This window comes from Polyodon spathula, chromosome 28 (assembly GCF_017654505.1).
Source record: "Polyodon spathula isolate WHYD16114869_AA chromosome 28, ASM1765450v1, whole genome shotgun sequence".
In the NCBI taxonomy this organism is placed as follows: domain Eukaryota; kingdom Metazoa; phylum Chordata; class Actinopteri; order Acipenseriformes; family Polyodontidae; genus Polyodon; species Polyodon spathula.
The window spans coordinates 8,568,521-8,592,204 of record NC_054561.1 but is presented as its reverse complement, the minus strand read 5'-3'; the positions used below and the strand labels follow the sequence as shown (position 1 = coordinate 8,592,204).

The 23,684-nt window shown below is 42.7% G+C and overlaps 2 protein-coding genes across 2 annotated transcripts in view; one reads left to right on the top strand and one right to left on the bottom strand.

The window, feature by feature from the left end:
* The window catches only part of LOC121301963 (zinc finger protein 135-like), a gene marked incomplete at its 5' end in the record, with an annotated part of 125,007 nt that overhangs the window by 19,877 nt on the left and 81,446 nt on the right, over positions 1 to 23,684 (bottom strand). The window lies entirely within an intron of this gene.
* LOC121301957 (tripartite motif-containing protein 16-like protein) lies at positions 15,093 to 23,234 on the top strand. The gene is made up of 8 exons (XM_041231698.1): positions 15,093 to 15,355; positions 16,845 to 16,940; positions 17,245 to 17,478; positions 17,626 to 17,785; positions 19,122 to 19,178; positions 20,790 to 20,846; positions 21,892 to 21,957; positions 22,161 to 23,234. Exons 1-8 carry the CDS (start codon positions 15,272 to 15,274, stop codon positions 22,688 to 22,690), a joined length of 1,284 nt encoding a protein of 427 aa, XP_041087632.1. The 5' UTR covers positions 15,093 to 15,271; the 3' UTR covers positions 22,691 to 23,234.

Genomic DNA, 23,684 nt, shown 5'->3' with positions numbered 1-23,684 from the left:
TGGAACATATCTGCAGAAGTTTACTGTCTATGCCTGATGTGTTTTTGATATCAGTTCTAACCATGTCTCCTCTACTTCTCTGAGTTCTTTCACTCAGAGATCTGCATGCATAGAAATAAAGGAGTGAGAAGATCTTTACTGAGCTGATCCAATCCACTGAAAAGATCCACACTGAAGTTATTGAGCTGATTGGAGCTAACGAGAAGGCTGCAGTGAATCAGGCTGAAGTACGCATGAAGAAACTTGAGCAGGAGGAGAAATGCTGAGCTGAAACAGCTTTCAGAGACAGAGGATCATATCCATTTTCTACAGGTAACATCACTGCTTGTTAGAAAATCTCAAGTACACAACTGGGACGGTTTCAGACAGACCTCTCCAATTGAATGAATCCTTGCTTTTCCCAAGGAATGTTTTGGACCCCATTCTGTTTCTCTGAAAACTCCTTTTCTTTCCTGTTGTAGAATTTCCAATCTCTCTGTGCCACTCCTGAAGCTGGAGACTTAGCCATCGTTATTGTCGATACAGGCATCTCATTTGGGGCTGTGAGGAAAACTGTATCTGAACTTAAAGACCATATTGAGGACTGCAAGGGGGAAATAGTCAAAATAACCACAGCAGGTTGGTGTGAAATAGATTCCTTTGGTAGAGATTTCTCAAATAGACCATGGCTTCAGGAGGGACAGGGCTTGCAAGACATTAATAAAGACCTCTTGCAGATAGTTGGCTATATCAATATTGCAGATGTTTTATATCAAAGGATTTCCCCATATTGAAACGCCCCACCTCATTTACAGTGACATCCCGAGTGATGATACTAGGAAGGAAGAGAGTTTCTAAAGACATTACATGAGAAAACAACACAAAAGCATTCAAACAGAAACAGAGGGATTCACACATTAAACAACACATTCATTCCATATAGGATGCTAACTTATAATCCTGCAGTTTCTTATCAAAGATTTATAGGAATTGGAGGTCATGTTCATGTTTGTATTCCAAATCCTCTACAGTAAAGTCTTTGGTTTAAAACAGTTTTCTGTATTTTATTTAGTGAATGAAACAGCAGTTTATACCCTGGGGTCTAGGAGCAGTGACAGATGTTTAAAAGGTAAGGCTTTTCTTCCAGTAAAACATTTTATCTACAGAGACATTGCTTTTTGGAAGGACCAAACACCTCAGCATGGCGGAGGGAAGAGACAGCAGGGACAAGTTAGAAGGCAGCAAGGGAGAGGGAGCAGGGAGCAGGGAGCAGGGAGCAGGGAAGAGGGATAGCCAATTCTCGATGAACCAAAGGCAAGCATTAGCCTCTCAGCACCTGATACAGAAACAATAGATCTAAGTGTAGCTATATTTCTCAAATGATAAAAAGTTGCTTGAGTAATGTTCCTAATAAACATAGACAGCCACGTCACTTTAGAGACTGTTCCTTGTGAAAAAGCCTCAGTAGTAATTTGTGCCTGCTTGAAAACAGACGCACCTGCCAACCAAGCACCTCTTATCAGCCCTCTATCAAATCAATAAACCCGGGGGCTTCTAACATCCTTTATACAGGCAATCAATAGCTAGCCTTTTTCTCATGTTGTTGTTATTATTTTTCATTGTTTATGAATGATCTCATTGGATTTCTGAACACTAAACAATACCAGCAGAGCAGCCTGTTTCATACAGGTCTTTGTAACTAAACAATACCAGCAGAGCAGCCTGTTTCATACAGGTCTTTGTAACTAAACAATACCAGCAGAGCAGCCTGTTTCATACTGGTCTTTGTAACTAAACAATACCAGCAGAGCAGCCTGTTTCATACAGGTCTTTGTAACTAAACAATACCAGCAGAGCAGCCTGTTTCATACAGGTCTTTGTAACTAAACAATACCAGCAGAGCAGCCTGTTTCATACTGGTCTTTGTCCAGTGACTGCTGGGTCTGATGTAAGAAGAATAAATCAGAGCCATTCAGCCTATTGTATCTTTCAAAGGTTTGCCTGCCTGTTGAAGGAGCCAGTGATAGCAGGCTAATACTATTGTGAAGCTGCTCAAAGAACACTACAGCTACAGTCCTGAATCCTCACAAAAGCTTAGGGGGTAAAGTATAGAAGAACTGAAATGTCCGCTCTGGATAGACAAACACCAAAAAGATAACAAAGTTACAAGCTGAATGAAAGGATTCAGTACAATATTGTGGGAGATAATAAAAGGAGGTTTTTCACATCTTCAGCGTGCCCATCTGGCATGAGCCCGTGAGGCTCTGTTGTCTTGAGAGAGCGAACTCGGGTTCAAATGATTTCAGTGGCTTCTCGACTCTGGGATCAAGCTATCAGACGGTTAGTCAAGCTATCAGCCCCTAAAAGAGTCTAAAACATCCCATTTAAAACTCATGAGAGCCCCATGCAGATAGTCTACCCAGGCTAAGTGATTGAGAAAGAGAGAGGGAGAGAGGTCTAAAGGGAAGGGGTGTATATCTCACTGCTCATGAACACACTGCTTCCAGGTAGGAAACCCACTGATCCTCAACTACTGCTCCTAGTGATCTCACACAGCTCCAATCGTCCAAGTCCACAGCTTGAGTTGCAATCTGGTTTCTCAGCTTCTCACACGGAACAGCACACAGCTCCCAACTTACAGCTCCCAGCTCCAGCACAGTTCACCTCCAGCACCCCCTCCTCAACACTACCCAGCCCACACTAAAAGGAAAGATCAACATTTAGCTGATACATATAATCTGGGAATCCAACAAATAATTCTGTGAAAAAATACATGGAACATAATCATTATTTTACACTTGGCATCAACATTTAGCTAACAGATAAATCTGAACATGATCCCCCCAACACTGAGACATTGTCGCCCCCTGTTGGGAGAAACAAGGAACTGCTGTTTAATCTCCTCAATAGAATGGCGGTTGGATATCGGCTTCCCTTTGATCAAGGTGGGTTTTTTTAGATCATCTTACAGCACTGAGGAATCCCCCTGCATTGCTGTTCAGATCAGTAACGACCCTGATAGCTCTAATGTTACCAGTCGCAAACGCTGTGATAATAAGGACCTGTGTATCCTAACCATTTCAAATATAATATATAACACATGATGTGTGGGAGGAGAGGGAGGTCTGGAAAGATGTGTTGGATTTGAATCAGACTTTTTATACTAAACCTTTGCCACGTATATTGGATTTATTATACCGTGAAAATGAACAGAAATCAGTACAATCAAAGAAAATACATCATCATCTTACTGAATTCAGAAGTGACATTTTACAGAATTTCAGCATGTCAGTATGGTGTAGGGCCACCAAAGCCAGCCAGGATGACAGTGATTGGTCCTGGCAGGTTGAGAGTCTGCAAGGTGTTTCAATTGTTTTGGAGGGATACATAATCATTCCTCAGTGATTCCCACCAGCCTCTTATTCCTTCAGGGAACTTGTATGTTATTGCATTGGGGTGGAAGTTTGTTCTCCAGAATGAGCCACACACAGAGAGAGTCCTATCACTTTGGAGACTGTTGTTCCTTGCGAATGAAGCATCAGGATTGTGTGCAGTCTTGGGTACAGCAATGAAGCAAGCAATTCCTACTGTCAGCCCCCTTTCAAAGTCACTGCAATAGGATCTGATGTGCTGTTCTACCATTGGAACTGAAACTGACTGGCAACAGGGAGATGCAGCTTTTATACATCCCAGAATCCATGCCAGGAATCTGGAGAACAATTGACGCAGTCACTGCAGCTCTGCCTTGTTCTCCTATCGCAGGGGTCGAGCATCAGTAAGTGCTGATAGGTCAATGCTGGGAAACTGAACGTTCTGACTTCACTGTGATGTCACAGTGCCTGTGATGTCACTTTGAACATTGACACCCAAGCTGAAGTTCATTCTTATAGTAAACCAATTGCAAAAAAGAAGTCAAGCCTTTTCTGAAGGAGCACTGCAGAGCAAACTCAAAAACGAGGCTGTGTCGTGTGAGACAATCACGCAGCTGCGGGACCTTTAGGCACTCTGCCCTGGCACGCATGTTTATTGCAAACCGCCAAGAGGTACCAAGGAGAACAAAGATACACAGAGACAATGACGTACAGAGCCCTCACCACCAATCACCGCACAACGCGAATTATATGTCTATATTCAGGACTTGTGTTTTCCGTGTTTTTTTAATTGCATATTTCGGTACTCATTTGTGGTGGAAGTTTATACTTTAAACTCCTGTAAGACAGAGACTCAGCAGAACAAACAAGATTGAGCAAATAAGTTTAATAGTTAAAGTTTGCAAACCTGAGAACACTCTCAACACACGCAGGTGTTAGGAAAACCGAGCAATGTTCTGACCTACGCAGATCCAGTAAGCATAATATATACCTTATAACCTACATTTATTGCGAGCCAATCACAGAAGCTTAACTCAATATTTGCGGATAGCAACATCTTGGAAGATTAAGATGAGACCAATCATAACAACTTATTTAAAGTGCAAGCCTCCCTAAAATGAAAGTAAGACGGAAGCAGTTTGCGGTTGCTATAAAATAGAACTTCCTCTTTCTAACTAGTGATCAGTACCTTTCCATCCCTTATAAGGGCCACCGGTTCTTCAACGAGACAGAGGAAGTATGTTCACAAACAACTATCGATAATAGCACATTATTATTATATGATACCTAATTCTGAGCATGGAAAGCTTAAACAGTCATAGCAGTAATAACATCAAAGTGGCCTATCAAATTATACAATAACAACACATCACATAACAAATATCATAACTACTTATAATTAACTTATTATCACTTTGGCCAGCATGCCTTGTTCCTCCTGGCACCATGACAATCTTTGTCTCATCACGTAGGATCTTTTACAGTCTACTTCAAATCATAGCTATATATGGACATCTCCAGTCCACCTTAGACCCTCTTCACTTAGCAATAACAAGATGTTTGATGAAGGCTGAAAGAGGAAGAGAAATGTCTAGACTAGAAGTTTATTTCTTAATTTTAAACATTATAGAGAATAAGCTTCAAACTTCTTATTACATTGGTATAATCCCTTTTTATGTCACACAGGCTAAACAAACACATGAACAAACAGCTCAGAGGTTAGTACATAAATTGCATGGGATGTAATTTTCCCACCACACATTTTGAGCTATTTTCGAGTTTTATGTAAATCGTTTTAGCAGCTTTCGCTTTTTATATTCGGCATGAGTGTATTGTTTTCGGTTACTTTCCAAACAACTTGAGCGTTTTTTTCTGTCGCAACAGCAGTAACTGGACAGTACTGGCACACGTAAATTGTACCTTCCTTTCCTTTGCTGTCTTCCAGCGAAGTCCTTCTGGTCACGGGCACGTCCTTCTGGGGGGTTTGTGTCTCTAAGTGTTTTTTTTTTTTTTTTTTTTTACATTTCGCCACAATTTGCCATTCTGTTTTAAATCCTCTGTATCTTAACTGCAATACAGTTTCAAATCCCGTGAGCAAGCTCCATTCAGGTCATGAAAGGACGTTGTGCAGCTGCCCCGGGAAGGGTAGTTCCCTTTCAATTTGAAAATAACCATCAAGGTATGGGATGTTGCCATTAGGCAATAGGATTGGCTGAGCTTTATAGCAAAGCTGCGGATAGGCCTCCATGCGAGCTGACTATACGCAGCGCACGGAGACTCTCAACCTCTTTTGCCTTCAGCCTTTGTAAGACTTTGAGCTGGTAAGTTCTCTCTGAGAGATTATTTTCACTGATTGTACTCGACAGCCTTTGAGCTTGAGATGCTGGCTACCGCCCCTCCTCTGAGTTTATTTCAGTGTTCGCTCTACTGAGCATTATATATATATATATATATATATATATATATATATATATATATATATATATATATATATATATATATATATATATATATATATATATTCATTTCACCTTCACGCTTTGCTTCGGCATCGCGTTCTTTCTGCGTTGGTTCTCCGTCTTCCTTCATACTATTTTATTATATATATTATTCGTTTTTGGTATTGTCTGTTCTCTCCCTAGGTTCAGAATAGCGTTTAGAGGACACGTTGCGCACCTAAGTAGGCCACGCAATTTCTTGCAGCCCTGGTTCAGTCTGCTTCTAGCAACCACTCCTAAAATAACACCTGCGGATTGCAACATTACACCACGTGGTCGCTGTTAACTGTAGCTACGCTACAATATATCTGCACTTAGTGTGGCTGCAGTTCCTCTACAAAAAAAAAACAAAAAAAAAAGGACTCTTTTTTTCCCATACAATATATTAGGAAGACTACCGCTAACTACAATTGCCCATTTTTACAAACAGGTAGGTATAGCACAACTCCATTGTCTTTTTAGACTAAGACACTGTACTAGCACTTAGCGTCTCTGCCCTGTGGGTCAGCTGACGCTTCGGCGTCTACTGCATAGTGCCTTTACGCTCAGTACACGCACTTCGGCGTTTCCAGTGTCAGCGCCTCGGCGCTTTGGAGTAGCGCTTCGGCGCTTTATGCTTGGTGCCTCGGCACTTGAGGCTTGGTGCACGCACCTCGACGCTCGGCACTTCAGCGATCGACGTTCGGTGCATCGACGCTTGGTGCACGCACCTCAACACTTGATGCTTCGGCGCTTGACACTTGGTGCATCGACGCCTCCACGCGCAACGCTTCGGCGTTCGACGCTTGGCGCTTTGACGCCTTGAAGTTCGGTACACACACTGCGACGCTCGATGCATCAAACGGTGCACGCACCTCAACGTTCGTGGGCAGGTATAGCTTCGACGCTTCGGCGTTCGACGCAACCCATCGACACACAACGTTTCGGCGATCAGGATGTCTAAACATGTCTGGGTTCCACCGTTGCGTCACCTGCCAGGCAAAATCGCCGGCAAGCGACCCACATGAGGACTGTGTGGCATGCCTGGAACCAGAGCACACCGCCTCTGCCTTGGCAGACAAATCGTTTTGTGCATTGCGCTGAATTTCAACTGCGCACTCTTCGCCAGAGGGCGAAGAAAGCTATTGGTGGCCACTCCCCTTCCTCTGGGTCATCTTACACCCTGTCTGCCCCACCGTCGTCTACAGCGACTCCGTCCGTCAAGCTGTGGCTATCCAGGAGTCCCTCTCAGCTTACAGCTGGCCAGAGATCCCCAGACCATAGACTTGCTTGGGAACGCCCTCACAGCCCATCTATCAGACCCCAAGACCACTCCCCTCGCAGGGAACGCCTTCGTCGATCACAGTCTCGCTCCGCGTCTCCCCATAGGGGACGCTCTCGTTCCCCTTGTCGGGACAGGCGTTATAGGGACAAGTCAGGCGTGGCAGAGCTCACGTCAAAGATGTCCCAGTTTATGGACGTGATGATGGGTCAGCAATCGCTGCTCATGTCATTGACTAACATGGTGCCGCGGGCCACTGATGCACAGGTCGAGCCAACTACCAATCAGCCGGCGTTTCCGCCACAGCCTCTGGCCACCCCGATTGTCCAACAACCACAGGAGGTGTGGAACGCAGATGCTGTATCTAGGGATGCTTCAGAAAGGGAGCCTCTCCTTGAGGAGGACAGTGTGGAAGCTGAACTAACCTCCCAGCACTCAGAGCAAGACCCTGAGTCGGAGGTGCTAGACACCAATGATCCCTTGTGGTCACTGGTGGAGCGAGCAACTCGCCACCTGGGGATTTCGTGGCCAGCCGTGGAATTGCCCAAGCGGTCACTGTTCGAGTCACCGTCTGTACGGTCTCCACAGCCCAGGACGCTCCCAGCCTTTCCTGATTTTATCAAGGAGGTGCAATCCACCTGGGGAGGATGCAATTCACTGGCAACTTTGCAGCCCTGGTTAAGACACCAACGCTTTCAGGCCTAACTAACAACCCTGCATGTCCTAACAGATAGTGCAGGACCACAGAGGTTCATTTAAAGAAAGGCTATTCAGCGGCTACAGAGGCAGTTAGGTTGTCCAATGTGGCCAGCCTCCTTTCAGTCTACCAGGCTTCACTGGTGAAAGCTCTCCCGGAGCACCTATTGGTGTTTCTGAGGACAGAATTGGCGTTGATCGCTCAACTCCTGGTTAAGATAGCCCAGCTCAATGCACGGGCTCAGGGCAGGAGTATTGCAAATCTGGTAGTTGCCAGAAGGCTGCTCTGGCTCTCGCAGGTGAGAGTTCAAGAGCCTGACAAGGCCCCATTATTAGATGCTCCCATTACACCGGGGCACACGTTTGGCCCAGCGGTGGAGGAGATGCTGCAGCGCTCTGCTAAAGCCCGGGAGGCATCTCAGCAGATAGCCAAGATGTGGCCGCTTAAGCCTTTCCATCCAAAGCGCCAACAGGAGCACCAGTGGCATAGAACACCACCGCAGCACCTGCCGCGGCCACAGGGTGCTAAGACCTCACCATCCACTGCAGCAGCGGTTGTACCTGGTTGTAACTGCAGTAAAGGACTCGTTTTGGTCTGCAGCTCTAAATGTGGAAATACAGGCATTGCTCAGGAAGCATGCCATTCAACAAGTAGACCCTGCTCTGTTCGACCAGGGATTCTATTCCAAATACTTCCTGGTGCCCAAGAAGGACGGCGGGCTCCACCCTATTTAGATCTGCGAGTACTGAACAAATACCTGTGGGTGTTACCATTCAGGATGCTTATGCACAGGGACGTCATCCAGGCTCAGGGATCCACAGAGTGTGGTCAGGACCCTGGAGGTCAGCCCACATCAACGCTCTGGAGCTCAGAGCAGTGGACCTTGCCCTTCGGCACTTCTTGTCATACTTCTAGGCAAGCACGTATTGGTGCAGTCAGACAACACCACGGCTGTGGCTTATATCAACCGCCAGGGTGGCCTACGGTCCCCTCGCCTTCACCAGATGATAGCACGGCTGTTGCTATGGGCACAGCCACGTTTTACCTCTCTGCCTGCGGTTCATCTACCGGGCAGAGTCAATTATGCAGCGGATCTTCTGTCCAGAGGAGGCCCTCTTGCAGGGGAATGGCGTCTCCACCCCCAGGTGGTAGAACGCGTCTGGGAATAGTTAGGCATAGCGCAAGTAGATCTCTTTGCTTCGCGAGAGACCACGCGTTGCCCCCTATGGTTTTCGGTGAGGGACCTCGACAGCCCCCTAGGAGTATGCATTTCCACCAATTCCGATGCTCCACGCCTTCTTAGAGAAGGTCAGGGTAGAGCTAGCGAAAGTGATCCTGGTCGCTCCTCGGTGGCCTCGGAGGATATGGTTTCCGAGCTTGGTGTAGTTGAAGCATGGTCAACCACGGGAGCTTCTCAAGTGAGCAAACCTATTATCCCAGGCCGAAGGATGGCTTTGGCACCCGAACCCCAAGCTCATGCAGCTATGGGCTTGGTCTCTGAATGGGAGCACCTGTCAGCCTTAGGGCTCTTGACGGCGGTGATTTCAACCATTCAAAGCGCTAGAGCGCCCTCTACTAGGTCGCAGTATACGTACAAGTGGCAGTTGTTCCAAGATTGGTGTCTGGCGGGGGGCCATGACCCAATATCTTGTCCTATGACAGTAATATTACAGTTTCTACAGAAACTGTTAGATGAAGGGAAATCTCCCTCTACACTTAAAGTGTATTTAGCCGCCATATCAGCTTGCCATGTACGCATTGACGGGTTATCACCAGGTTGCCATTTTCTGGCATTGCAGTTCCTCAAGGGTGCAAGATGCTTGCGACCTCCAAGAACAACCAGTTTACCGTCGTGGAGCCTTGACGTGCTGCTAGAAGCCCTTACCAAGGCACCATTCGAGCCTCTCCACACTGTGGATTCTCACGTTTCTGCTGTCAGTGGTATCAGCCAAACACGTCAGTGAGTTACATGCACTGTCAATGCATCCATCATGTACTCGCTTCGCAGGAGACAGTTCTAAGGTCTCCATGCGCCCAAATCCAGCCTTTTTACCAAAGGTCATATCCCTGTTTCATATGAACCAGCCAGTCGAGTTGATGGCGTTCCATCCTCCTCCTTTTTCTTCCCCAGAGGAAGAATGGTTACACATGCTCTGCCCCGTGCGGGCATTGTGGTGTTTTATTGACCGTACAACGACTGTGAGGCAAAAAAAACAGTTGTTCATATGCCATGGTTCTAAGACTTTGGGTCAACCATTGTCTAAAAAACGTCTTTCCCATTGGATAGTGGAGTCTATTAAATTAGCTTATGAATCTGCAGGCCTTCCACCACTAGGGCAGTTGAAGGTGCATTCCACTAGGGGTATGGCGACATCGTGGGCCCTCTTTAGAGGGATGCCGGTATCTGATATTTGTGCGGCAGCCAGTTGGGCTACACCGCATACTTTTATGAGGTTTTACAGATTAAACGTACTGGATTCCTCTGCTCCACTATTTGGAGCATCTGTATTACACTCTATGGCACTACAGGATGCCAATATAATGTTTACTACTCCACCTTAGGACAGGTGTCATTATGAGCATAGACACTGAGGCGCAGCTCCATATATGCCTAGATGTATTGCCTACGCAGTTGCGTTATGACGTAAGTCTGTCCTACTGCTGAGAATCCTCCCTCACGACGGCTTGGGTACACTGTTCCCATACCTTGATGGTTATTTTCGAATTGAAAGGGAACAATAGGTTGCGGATGCAACCCCGGTTCCCTGAAAGAGAAAATAACCATCAAGCCGCGAGGTCGCTCCGGAAGCCTTCACAGCCTGAAGAGCAAAAGAGGAAGAGAGTCTCTGCTCGCTGCGTATTGTAAGCTCCCCGGGGGGGGGGGCTTACACGTCAGCTCACGCAGAGGCCTATCGGCAGCTTTGCTATAAAGCTCAGCCAGTCCTACTGCCTGACGGCAATGTCCCATACCTTGATAGTTATTTTCTCTTTCAGGGAACCGGGGTTGCATCCGCAACCTATCATTTTTTTATGGGTTAGTTTTTGTTTTTTAAGTGGGAAAGTGGTGATAAAGTCTCAGTGTGAATTGAGTAACTGTTTCCAGTGTTTTATTGGTTTAAACAGAAAATTATTATAGTAATTTATAATGTAGGTATTATTGTGTATACATATAAATGTGTATTATGAAAGCATATTTTAAAAATAACATTCAAATCTAAACCTGTATGCTAGGGGCATGCAGACAGTTGATAGGTCTGGAAGGGGTCACTTGACCATCAATAGTTTGGGGCCCTTGCTCTGGAGTATATTGATAGTGCTGCTTGAATCACTACACCTTTCCAACACTCCACAAGATTAGAAGAACAAATCAGTATCAAACTACAGCCTGATTTCAATAACTTTGCCAGCTAATGCAAGTGAAGAGGATCTGGTGGTGGCTGTGTGTCTTTTGAGAAGTGAAACCCCAAAGCTGAAGTGTCAGTCCATTCCAGATATATCTGCAGGTGTGATGAAGGAGCAAAGAGCTTCACAGCTTATCATTTCAAAGCCTTTCATCACTCATGAAGAACACATGACATGTCCCTGCAGATATACTGAGAGTCCTCGATTTCTCTCCAGTAGAAAGGAAAGATCTCTTCTAACTCACTTCAGGATTTCTCATGCAAACCCATAAAGTGTCCCCTATATAGGACTGGGTTCTTGGAAGGAGGTGGGATTGTTTGTGTGGCCAGTGTCCCTCCCGAATTCAGAGTCTCTACTGGGAATGGGCCTGTCCCATTGGGAGAAAGCTTTAGTCTTGAAGGAGCACTGTGACAGAGGGTGCCTTTCTCAAAGTCCTATCCCACTCTCTCCTCTCCGCCCCTCTCACACTGATTCTGCAGTCTCTGCTCAGCCTGCTTGTCTAACCTTGGCCTCAGTCCAAAACCCCACCTCTCAGAGCTAAATATAACTGCTGGAATTCAGAAACACAGGGAAGTTTCATTTTATGTCCATCCCTGTCTCTGTATCATTTCAACAGAAACAGCAGAAGCACATATTCTGATTCCAGCCCAGGATCACACTTCATGAGGAATCGAGGGTATTGACACAACTATTCCAATGGCTGGAGTTCCATCCTTCTTATATTCCTGTACAGAACCAGACACAGCAGTCAAACTCAGTGTTAATACTATGATAAATCAGGAGAAATGAACCTAGAAAACAATCTTCTTGTTATTTCACTTGTTGACGAATAAAACTTAACTCCCCTCCCCTCCAAAAACGATTGAGAACTGAACTGGGGGCATTTCTGTTCATTTCATCCAGGGCTGTATTAAGAACTCACGGGACCCTGTGCACAGCCTAAATATACCTTTTGTTTTGCAGCTTCAAATGCAGTTAAGAGGCTGTTGCATTTCTACCGCATTTTCTTTTGCCTGCAGTTTCTCAGCATTACTAGCTCCACGGGTCGTCTTGCTCCTCGTCGTTGTTTTCAGCCACTTCACAGCTGTCTTGTAGTGGCTTGTCTTTTTTTTGTAAAAACAAGCTAAACTTTGGATTTTGTTGTACTAAAGCTGCTTCTTTTAAACCTTTTTCTTTTTTTTGTTTCCGTTTATCACCCCCACTTGAGTAGCGACGGTTGGTAGACAAATCCGTGATTTACTAATTAACATATCAGCTGCAGTTAAAATATGCAAGCACACAGCTCCACTAAAAACAGGCAGGTCACGTATCAAAAACACTTAGCCATTTTCAAGAGAGGGGGGTGTTAAGTGTTATTAAATTAAAATTGTGAACAGTATTTATTGGTCTTACACATGATACATAAGCATAAGGCTCTGTAAACAAAACAAATTGAAGATGATATATGTAAGATCATAATTATGGGGCCCCTAGTTTTCTGGGGACCCTGGGCCCTGTAGGCCCGTCCCTTAATATAGCCCTGATTTCACAAAGATAACAAAAGTGTAAAAGGATGAACAAACATCTGTGCGTTGCAAAGAGCTTCATTATTGTTATTATTTATGTATTGCAAAGAGCTGCTGTGACAGGATAGCTGGGAGGACAGAGACTCGGAGACAGTAAAACTGCAGTTGAAGCGCTGCTGCACTGTTTTAATCAACCAAAAATAAATAAAAAAAGTCAAACAAAACACTGCTCACAGAGCCAAAAATAAAAGGTCAAACAAAAACTGTTCAGGCTGGGCAGAGCCTTCACTTTGAAACAAAACAAATTTCACAACACAGAAACACTCACCCCAAAACACCTCCAACAAACAAAGCAATTACTCAATTAGCTCCAGCCACATTCTCACATGTATTTTGGCAGGGATAGGAAATTAACCCCATCCCTGCCAACCACCACCAAATCACCACACAACAATATTTACAGACAGGGCCCTGCCCTGCCACAGCTGCATTTTTAAATTTGTAATAGCTTAATTTTTTTAATCTGACTTATAAAACAACCAAACTATAAAGCACTTGTATGTGCTTGTAAAGTCATTGTATGAGTGAAATGGTAAGAATTTGAAATATTGAATTAATAGTTGCAAACATCACAGTTTCTGCTGAACCTGTTTATCAAAACCTCAGTCCAAACCCTGCCTCTGAGAGCTTCACATAACTCCTGGAATTCAGAAACACAGGGAAGTTTCATTTCTTGTGACGTCCATCCCTGTCTCTGTATCATTTCAACAGAAACAGCAGAAGCGCATATTCTGATTTAAGCCCAGGATCACACTTCATGGGGAATCCAGGTTTTAAATCAGAAATAAATTGTTTTACACAATCTGCATTGGAATCTGGCTGCATGTCTGATAATGCACATCTGTATGTGAAGAGTAACTCTCCTATTAAGCCTGTACTATATGTGCAACCTGAGCTCCATAAATCACTTGATAAGCCACCAGGTCATCCCATAGTTTCTAGTCTTGTATCTCTCATTGAACCTCTCTCAAATTACACTGATTAGTATATCAGACCACTAGTGGTGGAGCTACCCTCATCTCTAAGGGATACAGGTGTTTTCATAATCCAACTTTATAAAATCAAGTTACGAAGTTAGAATCTTATCCAACTTTATAAAATCAAGTTACAAAGTTAGAACCTTATCCTTATTTCCCTTGATGTAGTGAGTTTGTACACCACAATCCCACATGCAGATGGCTTAAATGCTTTGAGGTTCACGATGCTATGCCTGACTTCACTATGATGCTCCTCACTATAAGAGCACAGCAGATGCATGAGGTGGCTGCAGGATGCAATATATTGCGCAGCTATTTCTCCTGCCTCTCCCTCTGCTCTAGACAGGAGGCTGGACACTGTCCTGAGAGCTCTGAGCACCTGTGTGACCTCACAGCTAAGGGAAGTGGGGCATAATGACGTCCCACACCGTGACATTGTGAAGTCAGAGAAAACTATCATGCAGCCTCTTAATGCATCAGAAACTCAGCATCAGGGCCAATTGTTAAATCAAGATTGAAATCCTATTTGTTCGACAAGGTTTTGGATTATCATTATTATTCCATGTCTGGCGCTTTGAGGTGTTTCACAGAAGGCTATTCCTATTGTATTGTATTACTGTATTGTTCCCTGATCTTTGAAACAATATATCCCTGTTAACCCATTCCAGCATCACTGCACTGTTTCTAGATTCACTCCAGCTTGATATTTCTCTTGAACATGTTAGTACACTCTACTATGGTGTCTTTTTCTTATGAAGTGCTGGTAGATGTTCCAGCTGAGATTCTGGTCTAGTGTTTTGAAGCACAGAGCTACTCAGAGTGTGGAATGCATGGCTTGTGTGCACTGAAACCAGAGAGTTGAGCAGGAGAGATATCAGGAAATGTAACATTCTTGACACTCAACTCAGTTTCTGCTCAACCTGTTTGTCAAAACCTGGCCTCAGTCCAAACCCTGCCTCTTACAGCTTTAAACAGTTTTATTTGTTGTGAAATCCTCAGTCTCTCTGTCTCACTGCAGCAAAAATGGCTTCAAATTTGTGGTCAGAGGATCAGTTCAGTTGTCCAGTGTGTATGGAGCTATTAAAGGACCCAGTCACTACAGCATGTGGACACAGTTACTGTATGGGGTGTATTAAGAACTGTTGGGATCAGACTGATCATACAGGTGTCTACAGCTGCCCCCAGTGCAGACAGACATTTACCACAAGGCCTGTTCTGCACAGAAACATCATGCTGGCTGAAGGTGTTGAGGAATTAAAGAAGACAGGACTCAATCCTCCTCCTGCTCAAGGTTATGCTGGACCTGGAGATATGCTGTGTGATTTCTGCACTGGGAGAAAGTTCAAAGCTGTGAAATCCTGTTTGACGTGCCTGGCCACTTATTGTGAAACACATGTCAAGTCATACTATGAGGTTGCTGCTTTCAAAAGACACAAGCTGATCAATGCAATTGGAAATCTGGAGCAGAAGCTTTGTGCTGAACACTAACGAGTTTTGGAGGTCTTCTGTAGAACTGATGAGATGTGTATTTGCTTGTTGTGTACACAAAATGAACACAGGAGCCATGATACAGTCTCAGCTGAGACACAAAGGACTGTGAAGCAGGTAAGGGTTTGAACCATTTCCTTGTAGCTATCCTAGAAGATTAGAATTCCCAGGAATATTTAACATCTGTGTTTACAAGACCACACAGTTTCACATCTGATCAATTAGATTGTAATATTGTATTGAGACCTTGTTTACTTTCTCTGCCTAAACATTGTAGTTTATATTTATCTATAGTGTGAGGTTTATTTGGAGTTTCTATGTCTATTTGAAGGTTCAATTTCTTTTCATTTGGACTATTTTAATGCAACAATTTATTTATCATGTTTTGTTTTTATAAAAAGAATATGTTTCATTGTCATGTCATTGTTATGATATCATTGTTAAATTGGTTAAGTCGTGTAAAGATAAAGCCTGCTACCTACATTCAACCATTAAAAAAAACAAACATGTGGTCCAAACAAATATTAAATGCAACATACATTAAAGAGAAAGCAGCTTCAGTTGTCTAGTTGCCTGTCAGAAGCATATGTAATGTAACACATGCTAGATCAGCAACAATCTCAGTTAGTAGTAAGAGCCAGTGCCATCTAGTGGACAGGTGCTGTAAATCAAGTTTCTGGTTGTATTACTGGCAGCTGTACACAGATGGTGTTGGCTTTTTCCACTGTGCAGGCATGTTGTCTGCTCTAGCTTGTCTGCAGATGTCTATGACTGGCAATAAGGCTGAAGAGCAGCTTCTGAACTCAGGTTAAGGCTCCATAACACAGACTCATTAGGAAAAGTATTGCAATAAGACAGGTCCGAATCACTGAAAACATCACAAAAGCAGGGGAAGACACAATGAAAATGTACTACATTCTATTTAAGTAAGAATTATTGTGACAGTTTCAATAGCATACCTTTAGATATTGACACTTAGGGTTGAATTCTCCAACGTGGATTAACAAAACTCAGTTTAGTGCTAAACTAGGGTTAGTTCATCTGGGGTTATATTGTAATCACAGTTACATTACACTGCATACATGCATAATCTTGGATTAAACAGATAATCCTTGATTTGTGATTAGCAATCAGTCATTCTTTGTATATAACACCGTATTTAGCAAATGTAAACGTAAAAACAAATGTAAACAAATAAGCACAGAAAGAATAAGAAAGCATTACATTCTATTAATTGTACTCATTATAGAATATGTCTCTGCTCAGATGATGTTTTAAATTAATTATCAAAAGCAACAACATAGGCCTCACATGTAGCCTGAGGCTTTCTTACAACGCTTAACCCTGTATCTAGTTCTGCCGAATGTGTTGTCCTGGATTAATTACGAAGATCAATTAACTAATAATAACTGTGTTTTACTTTGCGTAAACTTAAAAATGTTTATTTTAGTTCCGTAAGTGTTTATTGGCTCCCTAAAGTGATCCAAATCTAAAAACAGAAGAGGTGTGAATAATACAGCCTTATCTGAAATAGTCTGGATTGGGTGTGACATGATATCACCCAGTGTCCCATCAGAAATGTCACTGTCACTGTGTTTCTACATAGAAGCAGCTGGGAGAGGCACAGACTGAAATACAACAGAGAATCCAGGAGAGACTGAAAGAAGTGGAGGAGCTGAAACAGGCTGTGGAGTCACTGAAAGTGGGTATTGACAAGACACAAATATAAAACATTGTTTTAGCTCAGACTGAAGACACAAACTACAGTAACTTTGCTTTTTGTTTGTCTTTAGTGTAATCTAAACTAATTTCAAAATACTTGCTTGAATGCACTTTGCAGCGATGTCTCCCCTTTTTGTTTGTTTTTTGTGTATTCCAATTTTTTTCAGTTCCATTTAGACACCCATTAGAACAAATTTCTAAACTGATAAATGGAGTTGCACAAATCTACAAAATATCACTACTTGTTTTTTATATAATTTCTAAACAAGTCTTTTTTCACTCAGAGATCTGCATGCATAGAAATAAAGGAAAGTGAGAAGATCTTTACTGAGCTGATCAGATCCGTTGAGAAGATCCACACTGAGGTTATTGAGCTTATTGGAGCTAACGAGAAGGCTGTAGTGAATCAGGCTGAAGGACGAATGAAGAAACTGGAGCAGGAGATTGCTGAGCTAAGGAGGAGAAACACTGATCTGAAACAGCTTTCAGAGACAGAGGATCACATCCATTTTCTACAGGTAAAATCACTGCTTGTTAGAAAATAACTGTGATGGTTTCAGACAGACCTTTCCAATTGAATGAATCCTTGCTTTTCCCCAGGAATGTTTTGGACCCCATTCTGTTTCACTGATATTTTCCCATTTTTCTCCACTTTCCTGTTGTAGAATGTCCAGTCTCTCTGTGCCCCTCCTGAAGCTGGAGACTTACCCAGCGTTACTATCAATACAGATATCTCTTTTGGGGCTGTGAGGAAAGCTGTGTTTGAACTTAAAGACCATATTGAGGACTTCTGCAAGGGGGAATTAGAAAACTTAAACAAAACAGGTTAGTGTGAAATAGATTCCTTTGGTAGAGATTTCTCAAATAGACCATGGCTTGAGGAGGGACAAGACTTGCAAGACATTAATTAAGACCACTTGCAGATTGTTGGCTATACGAGTATTGCAGATGTATTATTTCAAATGATTTCCGCAGGTTGATATGCCCCACCTCATTTACAGTGACACCCTCAGTGATGATAGCAGGAAGGAAGATAGTTTCTAAAGACACTATATGAGAAAACAACACAATCACATTCGAAGAAAGACAGACATCAATTAATCAATCTTTATTTTACATAGCGCCTTTCATAGAGGGCCACCATCACAACACACTTTACAAGCAACAAGAGAATCCATAATACTTTAAATACAAAGAAATGCATAATACATGATATACAGTTAAAAAAAGCAACGCATAATACATTAAATACAGTGTAAAGTGCATAATACATGATAGTAGCATAATACATGATAGTAGCATAATACATAAAGAGGCTGTGTGGTCCAGTGGTTAAAGAAATGGGCTTGTAACAATCCCAGCTGAGCCCCTGACTCACTGTGTGACCCCGAGCAAGTCACTTAACCTCCTTGTACTCTGTCTTTTGGGTGAGACGTTGTTGTAAGTGACTCTGCAACTGATATATAGTTCACACATCCTAGTCTTGTATCTTGTAAAGCACTTTGTGATGGTGGTCCACTATAAAAGGCGCTATATAAAGTTTATTATTAACCCTTTGCGGTCCTATGTCGGACCAGGTCTGACATTACAATTTTCCCTTTCCAGTCTGATGTCGGACCCTGTCCAACATCATCAAAAAGACGGAGATCTTTGTAGATCTTTCCCGACAAGCACTTCACCACAATTCAGGCTTCCTTTTCAGCCACACATGTGAACGCACTTTGGCCCCCTAAAACCTCAACTGTGAACGGAAATTTGAGGCGGCCCAGAGATGGCCCAAGGCCAGCTCAGTAAGTGTGAACGGTGTACAAGTCATTATTTTATTACTATAACATCTCAAAAATCTCTGCAAATGTCTGTGATATTCTTTGAGCACTGGATGAAGAAGCAGCTATCTCCTTTGTTTATGTCCGTGTTATCTCTGTGGTGCATGGGGCTATCAGATATGCCCTTTTGGCTTCATTCGGCTCCTAAAGGAAGAAAATTGTAATGTCGGACCACAAAGGGTTAAAAAACACTTTCATTCCATATAGGATGCTAACTTATAGTCCTGCAATTTCTTATGAAAGATTTATAGGAATTGGAGGTCTGGTCATGTTTGTATTCCAAATCCTCTGCAGTAAAGTCTTTGGTTTAAAACAGTTTTCTGTATTTTATTTAGTGAATGAAAAAGCGGTTTATGCCCTGGGATCTAGGAGGCGTGCTAGAACTTTGAAAGGTAAGAATTTTCTTCCAGTAAAAGAATTTGACTCCAGAAACATTCTCCCTTTTTGGAAGGACATAATGCAGGGGTGGCCAACCCTGGTCCTGGAGAGCCACAATCCCGCAGGTTTGAGAAGTAACCCTTAAATCATCAATCTCTGAAGAATGCAAGTTTTTGATCAATTTAGCAACTTCATGTGTTCAATTAAATCAGGAGTGGTCAGCTCTGGTCCAGGAGAGCTGCAGGGTGTTCAGGTTTTTGTTCCAAATTATTTCCAAATTACTTAATTGAACACATGACTTGCTTAACTAGTCAAAATGAAATTGTTCCTAGTCTTTAGAAATGGGTGATTTAAGGGTTACCTGTAAAACCTGCTGCATTGTGGCTCTCCAGGACCAGGGTTAGCCACCCCTGACCTAACACCTCAGTAAAAGAGTGGCTGGAGATGTATTAGATTAGTTCTTTTGTGAAAGATTCCTGATGAGGGTGGAGTTAGCTGGGTCATTTGCTACACTGATAAACTGAACAGATACACTTTGTCTTTAAAGATTAAGAGCATGACAGATTGATGTTTGGAGTCTTGTGTGTGCTATGTATTAATCCAAATGTTTCAAATCCATTTTCTCTACTCCCTCATCCACCCTGCTCCCTCCCTGCTCCCTCTTCCATGCTCCCTCCTCCCTGCTCCTTGTAGAAACAGCAAGGAGTAGGGATCAGGGAGCATGAAGGCACAGGGAGGAGGAGGGAGCAGGGAGGAGGGAGTGGTTTGAGGATGGAGAAGACAATGACTGTTGTGAGGTGAGATGAGGTGAACCAAGGGAAGCATGTAATTAGTGAAGAGAAGTGGCCCAAGAACAGATCCTTGGGCATTCAAACATTAATCGTTTGCTATCCATTTATTCAGGGCTTGTCAGGCGTGTCAAGTCCAATTTATTTTCACACGTGTTGTTTTTGTTTTAAATATATATATATATATATTTTCAGAATAAAACAGGGTTAAAAGGCATTGAATTGCAAAAGAACACTCTGTACTATATCTCCAGCCAAGCCTCACCCCTTGTTCGCTGTATTTTTCACATACCTCTTTAAAGACGTGCATACTGATAAATCCTCTCCTGATCACTCGCTTTATCACCAAACTTTTCAATAATGCAATCCAAGTCATTATTTTATTACTATAACATCTCAAAAATCTCTACAAATGTCTGTGATATTCTTTGAGCACTGGATGAAGAAGCAGCTGTCTCCTTTGTTTATGTCTGTGTTATCTCTGTGGTGCATGGGGCTATCAGATATGCCCTTTTTTGGCTTCATTCAGCTCCTATCGGTCTCACTCGGCCATTGAAAGGTTTTCTCTGCTTTTTCCAGAGAAAAATCAACTAGAGACCTGTACTTTTCGTCTTTGTGATGATGTCGGACAGGGTCCGACATTGGACTGGAAAGGGAAACTTGTAATGTCGGACCGCAAAGGGTTAAAAAACACTTTCATTCCATATAGGATGCTAACTTATAGTCCTGCAATTTCTTATGAAAGATTTATAGGAATTGGAGGTCTGGTCATGTTTGTATTCCAAATCCTCTGCAGTAAAGTCTTTGGTTTAAAACAGTTTTCTGTATTTTATTTAGTGAATGAAAAAGCAGTTTATGCCCTGGGATCTAGGAGGCGTGCTAGAACTTTGAAAGGTAAGAATTTTCTTCCAGTAAAAGAATTTGACTCCAGAAACATTCTCCCTTTTTGGAAGGACGTAATGCAGGGGTGGCCAACCCTGGTCCTGGAGAGCCACAATCCTGCAGGTTTGAGAAGTAACCCTTAAATCAATCTCTGAAGAATGCAAGTTTTTGATCAATTTAGCAACTTCATGTGTTCAATTAAATCAGGAGTGGTCAGCTCTGGTCCAGGAGAGCTGCAGGGTGTTCAGGTTTTTGTTCCAAATTATTTCTAAATTACTTAATTGAACAAATGACCTGCTTAACTAGTCAAAATGAAATTGTTCCTAGTCTTTAGAAATGGGTGATTTAAGGGTTACCTGTAAAACCTGCTGCATTGTGGCTCTCCAGGACCAGGGTTAGCCACCCCTGACCTAACACCTCAGTAAAAGAGTGGCTGGAGATGTATTAGATTAGTTCTTTTGTGAAAGATTCCTGATGAGGGTGGAGTTAGCTGGGTCATTTGCTACACTGATAAACTGAACAGATACACTTTGTCTTTAAAGATTAAGAGCATGGCAGATTGATGTTTGGAGTCTTGTGTGTGCTATGTATTAATCCAAATGTTTCAAATCCATTTTCTCTACTCCCTCTTCCATGCTCCCTCCTCCCTGTTCCTTGTAGAGGCAGCAAGGAGTAGGGATCAGGGAGCATGAAGGCACAGGGAGGAGGGAGGAGGGAGTGGTTTGAGGATGGAGCAGACAATGACTGTTGTATGTTTGATGCACAAGGGTGTCCTCATATGGACACCATACTGTTGGGCAAAGATATGTGATGGAGAAGAACGAACACAAGACTCCAGTGCAGTTGGCAGGCATGTTCACATTGACTTTGGCTGCTGCACCGATACGGAAGGAATACATATTCATTGTAATCATGAACATCTTGAAATATAGATTTTTACACCCTGAAAAGCCGTGAATAAGTCTTCTTTCTTTTCAGATTGCTGTTTGGAGTCTTGTGTGTGTTGTGTATTAATTCACATGTTTCAATTCTATTTCTCTCTCTTTTTTCTCCCCAGTGAATGAAGTTGCAGTTTACTGTCTGCAGGATCCAGAGCCAAGGAACAGAGCTGAGTTTTTAAAATGTAAGTCTGTTTACACTGAAACATTTGATTGAAAGATGTGTCACTCCATTGTGAGAAGAGCTAACACTAATCACGGATACCAAGACATTTAGGGAGAGAAAGGTCTGAGTGGAGAAAATGGCAACAAATACCTAGTGGAGATTTTTTCAGTGATTTGACTTTTCTAGCCATCTCTCTTTAACTGTCCTCTTCTCTTCAATCAGATTCCTGTCAGCTCACACTGGACCCCAACACAGCACATATACAGCTCTGTCTGTCTGAAGGGAACAGAAAAGTGACATGGGGAAAGGGCCAGCGATGTTCTGATCACCCAGAGAGATTTGACAGCTATGCCCAAGTGCTTTGCAGAGAGGGTTTGACTGGGACTCACTGTTACTGGGAGATTGAGTGGAATGGGGAAGAGGCTGATATAGGAGTCACATATAGTGGAATCAGCAGGAAAGGAGGGGATGATTCCTGTCTCCTTGGATTCAATGACAAGTCCTGGAGTTTGTGCTGCTCTGGTTTTAGTTACACCGCACAACATAATAACAATGAAACTGCAATAACTGCCCCCCACTTCCCCAGAATAGGAGTGTATCTGGACTTTAATGCCGGCATTCTGTCATTTTATGGAGTCTCTGACACAATGACCCTCCTGCACAGATTCCAAACCACATTCACTGAGCCGCTCTATCCTGGGTTTAGGCTTGATTGCTATGATTCCACTGTAACAATATGCCAAAAGAACTAGCTATAATTCCCACAAGAAGTACTGATAAGTATCTCTTAAGGTGATTGTAGCTAACTAAATAATTACAGAATGTGTACCTATATTGCACTTCCATTAGCTACAGAGATCTGGTGCTACCTTAGGTTAAAGAAAGTTCTCAGTTTCTATAGCTTATTCTCAGGGTGTGTTTTACTATAGCAGGTGTTTCTTTCAACCCTGCACATATGAGACCTATACAACGAATGGAAGTGCACAGCTGCTGAGATGCATGGGATTATTTTGCCAGCTCCAATCCCTATCAATGTCAGGTCGTGTAAATAGCAGCTCACAATACTTGCCATGTCAAAGGCATGTCAATATAGTTTCTAGCAGATTCCTGTCTACAGTAGCTGAATAGAGCTTGAACTTAGTTAGTTAGTTTAGTTATTGAAGTTTATGGTTACACTTTATATGAAGGTGTCATTTTTAAATACTGTATTAACATGTTCTAGATGCTTAAAGATTAATTATAATGTTTTTTATAATTTTATATTAGCTGTAACTAAACCAGGACAAATCACATTAAACACACATGATTTACACTTCATTGTATGGGTCATTTATTTTTTATTTTAATCTGCATATTGAAAAAGGTTTTTCATTGTTTGTACAAACAAATTAGAAACACCTGCCACAGCAGTGTCATGGTGTAGGGCCTCCATGGGCAGCCAGCATGGCACTGATTGGACGTGGCAGGTAGAGAGTCATATCACTTCTGAGACTGTTCCTTGTTAAAAAGCCTCAGCAGTAATTTGTGCCTGCTTGAAAACGGAAGCACCTGCCAACCAAGCACCTCTTATCAGCCCTCTATCAAATTTATAAACCCTGTGTCTTCTCTCACACTTTTGTACAGGCAATCAGTAGATAAAGCCTTTTTCCCCTGTTTATATATATATATATATATATATATATATATGATCTCATTGTCTTTCTGAAATGTTAGATGCAGTTGGTCTACTCATTAGGCAGTTTCAAT

What these genes read in the sequence shown, in the direction of transcription:
- LOC121301957 (XM_041231698.1), top strand. Translation starts at nt 15,272, where the DNA reads ATGTGTATTTGCTTGTTGTGTACACAAAATGAACACAGGAGCCATGAT. An exon ending in AGAAAACTTAAACAAAACAG is followed by an intron (nt 17,786 to 19,121) that starts GTTAGTGTGAAA and finishes TATTTTATTTAG; the next exon opens with TGAATGAAAAAGCGGTTTAT. An exon ending in GCGTGCTAGAACTTTGAAAG is followed by an intron (nt 19,179 to 20,789) that starts GTAAGAATTTTC and finishes TATTTTATTTAG; the next exon opens with TGAATGAAAAAGCAGTTTAT.